The 8,293-nt window shown below is 39.6% G+C and overlaps 1 protein-coding gene across 2 annotated transcripts in view; it reads right to left on the bottom strand.

The window, feature by feature from the left end:
• Positions 1 to 2,189: 2,189 nt before the first annotated feature.
• NCK2 (NCK adaptor protein 2) overlaps positions 2,190 to 8,293 on the bottom strand; it is an 85,233-nt gene continuing 79,129 nt past the window's right edge. For both annotated transcript variants that reach the window (XM_030467919.1, XM_030467910.1), the window contains one exon: positions 2,190 to 3,596. In XM_030467919.1, coding sequence (XP_030323779.1) covers positions 3,402 to 3,596 — 195 coding nt within the window. In that variant the 3' untranslated portion in view covers positions 2,190 to 3,401. The remainder of the gene's footprint in view (positions 3,597 to 8,293) is intronic.

The following is an 8,293-nucleotide window of genomic DNA, read 5'->3' as shown; positions in this document are numbered from 1 at the left end:
CAAGTATTTATGCAGAATAGCTACCACAGCATCCTTTAAATAAAACAACCTCAGGAGTGATACAGAGCAGGTGGATTGAGGTGTGAGTTCAAAAGTGACAGGATTCTGACCAATCTTTTTGTGCCTCCTCAAGGTAGTGCTATTTAGAGGTACCACAAACAGCTGTGACAGCTGGAAGAGGGAGTTCATCACCAAGTTCCCAGAGCTAGAAGTGAAAACATGGATCTCAGATTCCTGCCATACAACAGCAACTGCTATGGATTCAGACAACTCATTCACATTTCTATGTAAACAGCAGCAAGGCAAGAAAACATTAACAACTGTACATGAATAATACTTAAAAGTACAACTTAGGCACTTATACCAGCCATGTATCATAAGAAAAGTCAGACAAAATACCATAAAGAGAAATCACCACTTCTACTCCATCACAAATTATTTTTGCTTTTAATGAAACTCAGGTCACCACAATTCCCCTCATCTTACACCCCTCCCCTCACTGCCCCCCACACACCCAGTCTCAAGCTTTGAGAGAGGCTTTCAAAGTAGTCAAAAAATAAGGGTGAGGTTTTGCCAAACGATAGAAAGCTACATATAAAACTGGAAAATGGAAATAAAATCCATGCCTGCTGCCCCTTTATTAAGTGGTTAGTACTGAAGATTGTTAATGCTTAGGGCCAATCCAACAAATGAGGTCAAAAAGGCAACAAAACTTGCAGAAACTTATCTTAATGAGCGCAGATGGGAACAAATGAATAACTATTAATGAGACTGTTGAATGAAGAGCATGTTGATTAAATACAGCGTGGGCAAAAACAAGATGAGGCTTGCTTCAAAAAAATATAACACAAGTTAGTGATTCACACTGCTGGGTTGTAAACCAAATAATTGCTTCCAAAACAAAATACTTTAACAATTCACACCTCAATACACAAAAGCTGCTTACAGAGGATCAGGTAACAGAAAAAGAAAAAAAGAAAAAAAAAGAAAAAAAAAGAAAAATTTTTTAAAATCCATTAGAATATAAAGTGTATGGTAAAAACTTCTCTTGCACATCTATTTGATTTAGTTCTAAGCTACTAAGACTATTTAGGGGTTAGGAACTAACAAAGCTTGTAAAAAGGGACTATTTCAAAAAAGTGAAAAAAAGGATTGTAAGAGGCATATGAAGGCTCCTGGAACAGGAAACATGGGGAACATTTCAGAAAAATGAGCAAGGGGCATGAAAGAGTAATTGCAGTAATCAGTTTACTGAAAAGGAAAACCATTCCCATATATAATTTTTTCCAAATACTACAAAGAATCAATGAGACTGCAAACCAATTCACTCAAACGTGGAAATGCTCATACAACATATAGTTGACTTCCTTAATATCACTGCCATACTCGGTACATGCTTAGATCCACCTAAATAAAGACATAAGGTATTAGAAGGCAAAAACCTACATTCTCTGCAGAACTCACTTATGAAGTTTAAGAAGCAGCCCAATGGAGCAGAGTTCTTCTGGAGGCAGATTGTAAACAACTGGTACTTCTCACCAGCTTCCTAAGGAAAGCTTCCATATTCTTAGAAGACAGTCATGGGGAAATACTCTTCAGGATAATGCATAAAACATCCTGGATCGAGCTAAGTCACTGCTTTCCTTCATGAAGCTGGACCAAACAGAAGTGTCACAGCCCAATTTTTAGTTAATACACATACAGAAAAATACAGCTGTTAATTCAAATACAGTTGTCAATTCAGATCAACTTACAGAAATCAGATTTCAAGAGTGGTGGGAAAATCGTATGTGTGAAGAACTTCAAAAACTGTACTTGCCTCTTGGGTCTCAGCAAGACCACAATTCATTTGCTTGACCTACACTGTACTTGTGCACAGAGGTAGTTGTACTACCACTGGCCGAAATACAGAGTGGGTAAGAAACGTGTTTTAAAGGCAAAAAGGTACCAGGAAAGAGCTCCATCTTGCAGTTTTCCTTAAAGCTATGAGCGGACATATTTATCACAGAAACAAATAACACAGAGCTCATAAGACTTTGTGTCACATCAAACTGTCCTCTGCAGCTGCAGAAATTTTCTTTTTTAGGCCACACAAATTCCAAAACAAAAGAAATTCATTTTGCACTGTATTTCACCTTGCTAAAGCAACACCAGGACTACCACCCAAGGATAAATCCAGTACTCCATCATGACATAATACCTTTTTTATTACAATATCCAAAAAACTGAGTATGCAAGATTTTGAGATCTTATGATCCCTTCTTCAATCTCAGGAATGTGCCATCTAAAGACTGTATATTTAAACCATAAAGGAGTTTAAATGTAAAGAAAAGAGAAAAATGCATTTTCTTCATAAACATTCTGTGTGTCTCTTCCTACCAACCACGCCATCCTCTGTAAAACCTGAAGATTTCTTTCTGTAAAGCAAATATATATATAGTGTTGGTAGCCCGCCCCACCCCGTCCCAAGATCAGTTTTTATTAATCTTCTGTATTAGTGTCAACAATCAGCTACAGATACATATTACTTTGAGAATTAAATACATAATCGTTTAATTCAAACAAGCAGAAGGGCAAGAGGAAAAAGCATTATGTGGATGGCACATTTGGTTGTAGATTACCAAAACATTCAGGCTTTACAATTCAATGATTCTTTCTCTAGTAATCAACTTTCAAATAAATTTTCTCTTTGTTGCAATTACAGACCAAAATACACTAGATAGTTTTCTTTTTACTACAATCTTACCATAGTAGTTTAAGAAGTACTATTACAAAATGCTTTTAATTAGTGTACTCTTTACAAAGAGTCAGAGAGGCAATGTAATAGCAGAGTACAGTGTAAAGAGTGCTTCTAGGAACTAGGAGTTTTCTGTAATATACTACTCGGTAAGCGATATAGCTACAGAACTCACAGCCACAACTCTTACATCTATTCTTCCACTTAAGCAGCTGCAGCTTCAGTGCATTCAACTTGTGCCCGATGTCTCTGAACGGAGAGTTCTGCCTGTGGGAGCAATCTGAAGAGATTAACACTGGTTTGAATTGAAAACACCCCTCCTTGATCTGAGCTAACTATGTAAACGTACACAGGAGAGGGGAGTTTTGAACTCAGCCGGGAAGGAGAGTGCTTGCCACGGCCACCCTAGGGAAACTCTCAACCTGAAGAGAGGTGGTCGGAGATTTAACAGAACTGGAACACAAAAAGAGGCAAACCAAACGAAAAAAGAAAAAATTAAAAGAAAAAAAAAAGGAAGGACAAACAGCAACCAACAGAGCAAACACTTCAGAAAGAGCCTATTCCTTAAGCCTGCTTCAGATATTGCTCTGCTCTATAAAAGTGAATTTAGGACCTAAGGCTTGTAAGTTATAAGAGGCCCAGGTGGCCAAGTCCATCTTCAACGTCACTGAAGTGCTTTCACAAGATATAGCTTTTCCCCGTGTTCACTGGTGAAGATGGGAGCCTTTTTGTAGTGTTCCACCAACTCATCCATAGTATTAAAGCGACGCTGCCCAATACAATAGACATTGTCCACGAGCTGCACCTTGAAATGTTTGTTCTTCCCCGATGCCTTTAGAGATACTGAGAAGTCACTGGGCTGTTGAGAAGAATTCAAGAAAAAAAAAAAAAAAAAGGAAAAAAGAGAATTACATAAAAGTGAACAAAACGAAGGCGTAATTTTGTGGTTTCAGGAACCAACTGTGTCAGAGTTGAGTGTAATTTATGCTCGTCTTTGTTCCACAGCTCGGTGCTTTAGCTACTTCAGAAACCCAACAGTCTATTATTCAATAAATAATTGCCATCATTATTAGTGTGCTCAGTGAAAGCTCCCCAGATGAACAGTCTGAAGTTGCCAATTACATGACTAAATTGCAAATATTATCTTAGTCACTCAATCTAAAAGCAAGACAATGTTGAGGAGAAGAGAAAAACTTTTATCGTGTATGGTTTCCTTGTTAGAGAGTCCTGGCAAAAACAATTACTGCAATACTGCTTGGGTGAGATGAAGGAAATTCCCCATACTTTTTTTTTTTTTTTAGAGCCATGACCACTAGAGGGCCATTCCTGCTTTGCATTGCAAAAGACAAAACCACATTCACCATTTATCTCCATTACCACATGTATGGGAAATAATTTCTCCTCTTGAGTACACCTTTTTTGTAAAATAAAATGCTAAAGCTACAGAATAAAAACACAGTAAAAATATCACCATCAAACCACCACCCATGAAAGATAAAGTTTAAGCGCTAATTAAGTTGCACAGAATAGAACATTTTCACATGATAAATCTCTTCATCTTGGCAATTGGTTAACAACGACAGTGCTGTCATCCAAGCAGCCAGGATGAGACCATTCTGCTTTCTGCACCCAATGCTGCTGTAGGATGGCAGAAATCCCTCACTTTCAGCTTTACTCCATCTCATGGCTGGCTGTGGAGATGGGAGCACAGGCTTTGCCCCACGAGTGGGGGCTGGATGTGGCTGTTGCCAGCCAGCAGGAAAACAGAGTAATAAAAAATAAAAAGTAGACACCAGAGTTTGTAGCAAGCACTGAATGGGGGGGGGATACATGATGCCTGAGGCATCAGGAGGCACAGCTGCAGGGTCTCTGCCCACTGAAGAGACAGCTTTAAGCAGAAACCCCTTAAGAAAGGTGCCGGACTTTTGAGACCCAGCCTTCCTCCAGTCCCTTGGTCCTCCTCCCCATCATGATGCTGGTTCAGGTGGGTCAGTGCTGCAAACCTGAATTTGTCCAGGCTAAATAAAACCCAGAGGAGACTGTTTCACAGCCCTGAGAGCAGCTGCAGGGGGGAGTGAGCAAACTTCAGTTCATGAAACCACAACCTCCAGACTCCTCTACACTCCGTCTCGTGGGTCAGATATACACTGAGCAGATGCCCAAGTAAGCTGAAGGGGAGCATTTTCTCAGGCACACTGTCTTTTCTCCTGCAATGTGGGTCTCTGCCTCTACACATCCCCCCAAAATCGAGTGCTTTGCATCTCCCCTGTTTTACACAGGTGCCTTCCCTGCCTTCCTTTCTGACACCATCTGCCCTGCCCAGAACAAACAAAGCTCCTGCTGGGCCTGTTGATCTGGCTCTGGCCCAATTCCCGAGGCTCACACCTCAGCTTTGGGCAGCAGCATTTCCCCACCTGCACAGCTGAAGCCACACACCTCTGCTCTAACCCTCTTCTATCTCAAGCCACTACATTTCAGATCCACAAGCAACACTCCTTTAAAAATTATTTTATGTTATACCCATAGGAGAATTTCTTCTTCCATCTACAACCCACAGTCACTAGGCCTTGACCAGGTTAATGCAGACTCCACCAGGAAAGCTGCCTCCCGCTCAGGGCAGCTCCAAAGCCACCAGCTCAAAACACACCCAACACCCCTGTGATTCCCAAGGAGAGGACTGGGAAGGGTGGGGAAAAAGGATGGGAAGAAAAAAAAAAATGTGTATAATAACATATCTTTGGGGTTCTTAATGCTCCACCCAAGATATGTTATGTGTCCTGTCACCAACCCCTAGGCTTCAAGTTTGAAAATTGCTATTTTAAGCTAGCTAGCTCTGATATTAAACTCCTGCCTCAGGAAATTTAGGGTATGGGCATTGGGCAGCATACTGGTTGCTGTGCTCTAAACACAGGCTACCAGGCAGGTCCATAGGGTCTCTTCAAGGACAACATTCAAGGGAGCACTTACAAACAGAGGGTTCAAAAAACAAGATCAAGTCTTGCTGACCAAGTTCTGCTCCTTCCATGGGCGATGCCTTATGCCAAACAAAAAACAGTAACCAACAGGCTCTCATTTAAAATAGCAGAACTTAGAAGTGGGAAGTTCAGAATGTGAACAAAACACATTTTTGTTGTTTTAGGAACAAGACAAAGGTTTAAAAGTCAAATAATCACTTAGTGCTCAACAAAGTTTTAATATTTTCTGACAAAGCACAGTAGTTTTCAGCATGGCAAAATTACAGGTTTTCAAAGCTCCCTGTATCTGCTCAGAATCGCTACCTTCAGACCAGAAAGCTGCTTGAATAGATTTTTTGATCTACTGTCCTATGTCCCCACAAAAGACTTAGACTTTTGTGAGGTGATCTACAATAAATACTTTTCCTGACATTTTAATTACAACTTTAATGAATTAATATTGTCCTGAACTATTGTCCACTCTTCCTTGCCTCAGAGCTGCTGCTTAGATTGATGCACAAATAGAAGACATTATGATTCCTTAGTTTCTCCAAAATATGTTACAAAGTTTATTCTTTTTGTGATCTGGTTTAATTAAAAAAAAGGCAGAAAGGCTGATCTAACTCTTTTGAGAGCCATCATCCGGTGCAGGAGATGGAAGAGCTCAAACAGCTGCTGCAAGAATCCTGAAACCCTTTCTTGGCCTCAGTGTAGTAATTTCTATAGCACTCAAGAATAAACAGCAAAAGCTACTGGAAACTCAGTTTTATTTTGGTTCTTTACCACTCTAACAAACATGCAAAATGGTTAAAAAAAACTATTTGAAAAAATCTCTAAATATAAATTCCTGTTCTTAACATTATCATTTCAAAGTATGCTCGTTAGATTCATCTTGAATTGCTTCCCTGCTGTCATCCTTGGATTTGCTCCAAGTCTGCTTATTTTATTTACTGTTAAAGCTATTTTGTTTCAACTGCTGGCCATTTTTTCTCCCCTCTCCCTCTTCTTGCTACATTTGGATGTTTGCACACTAACTTTTCTAGGAATAAAAGCCTCACATACACCAAAAAAGGCACATCAGAAGTAAACCTTAATCCCTGAAATCCACAGAGGAGTTGATGATTTTGCAACAGAATCACAAATCATAGCCTTATGGCAGGGAACCTGTGTATATTTAGGGAAGACCTAAACCTGAAGTTAAATAAATTCCTAAAACAGAAAATGGAAATTAGATATTACATACTTGCAGCTCTTTAGACCACATGTAGTACTTTGAATTGTTTGAGATTCCTTTAGCTCCTCCTTATGACTAAGATGACCAAGGAGTAATTGGTGCCTATAGCGTATGTGAAAGACAACAGGCAGGAAGAGGTTCCTTTGTTTTTACTACCTTGGCCAGGAACTTCACTGTCTTTTCATGAAGACAAGTTATAATGTGATATAATGGAAAACACGTGAAACCAGGAAAGAATGTTCCCTCTTTACAATCTCCGTTTGAAAATGAAACAAGAAAATTTTATCGTAAATGGCAATTCTGGGAAAAATAACTCCCCCTGAAAGCCTTTATCTGATCCTGTAGCTTTTTTTTTTTTTTTCTCCTTTCAATCCAGTATCACTTGGCAGTGCCTCTCCTCTGTAAAAAATATTCTTATGCACTCATTCTTCAGACTATTCTAGACCCTCTGAGCTCCCCACCGTGAGCCTGCCCTGGAGCTCACCATCTCCTACATTCATAACCACGTTTTCCCTCACTCTTCCTCCTACTCAGTCACCCAGCCAAAAACCCAAGTCACAGCTCAAAGGTCTAAGGTCAGGCTGGACAAAACCATCTAGGAGGGTGAAAAATACCTTTTTCTATACCTTCCACCTCATTTAGCTATATAAACAAAAACCTTTTCTATGTTACATTTATCATGTTGCAAAATCAATGTAACATGGGTCAGAAACATGAATTGATCTTCAAATACTACTCTAATAATGTTTTTCTTCTTCCATTTAAAACCACTAGCATATTTCCTTAAGTATGCTTGAAAGATAAACCTTCTCCACCTCTCCACTGTACCTATCAACCACAGCATCTCACAAACATGACAAATGCTTCAGGTTTTGAACAGTTGCCACATTTCATTGATTCTATTCAACACTTGCAGGATTTAAACCCCAGCAAAAAAAAGGAACACTGCACATGACAGAATCAGCACCTCTAAAAGCATAGAAACCTTCAACGTGTGCCTCTTCCCCCACCTCTGCTGTGAATATTGCTGGACGAAGAGCACAGAAGCTAAATGTGACCTAAAAGGACTGAGAAAAATCCAGTCGCACCTACAGTCCTCAAGATTACCTTAATACACCAACAGTTGTCAGTATGATCTTAAGATCACTCTTACACTCTGTAACCCCACTTAGAATTGGTTACTGCAGTTTAATAGCTTTGATAACTATTGGCAGAAGGAAGCCATTACTTCCTAATTAGTAATTGCTTCTGAAATCATCCAAAAAAACTGCACAGCTCATTCACGCTGATAAGCAGAAAAACCCCATCTTCTCTGCTTCATGGGAAGACATGAGGCTGTGAAACAGTGGTTTTTGTCTAATCACCAGT

The sequence above is a fragment of the Calypte anna genome, chromosome 1, assembly GCF_003957555.1.
Source record: "Calypte anna isolate BGI_N300 chromosome 1, bCalAnn1_v1.p, whole genome shotgun sequence".
NCBI lineage: Eukaryota > Metazoa > Chordata > Aves > Apodiformes > Trochilidae > Calypte > Calypte anna.
Note: the sequence above shows the minus strand (reverse complement) of the source record. Positions and strands in the feature narration are given on the sequence as shown.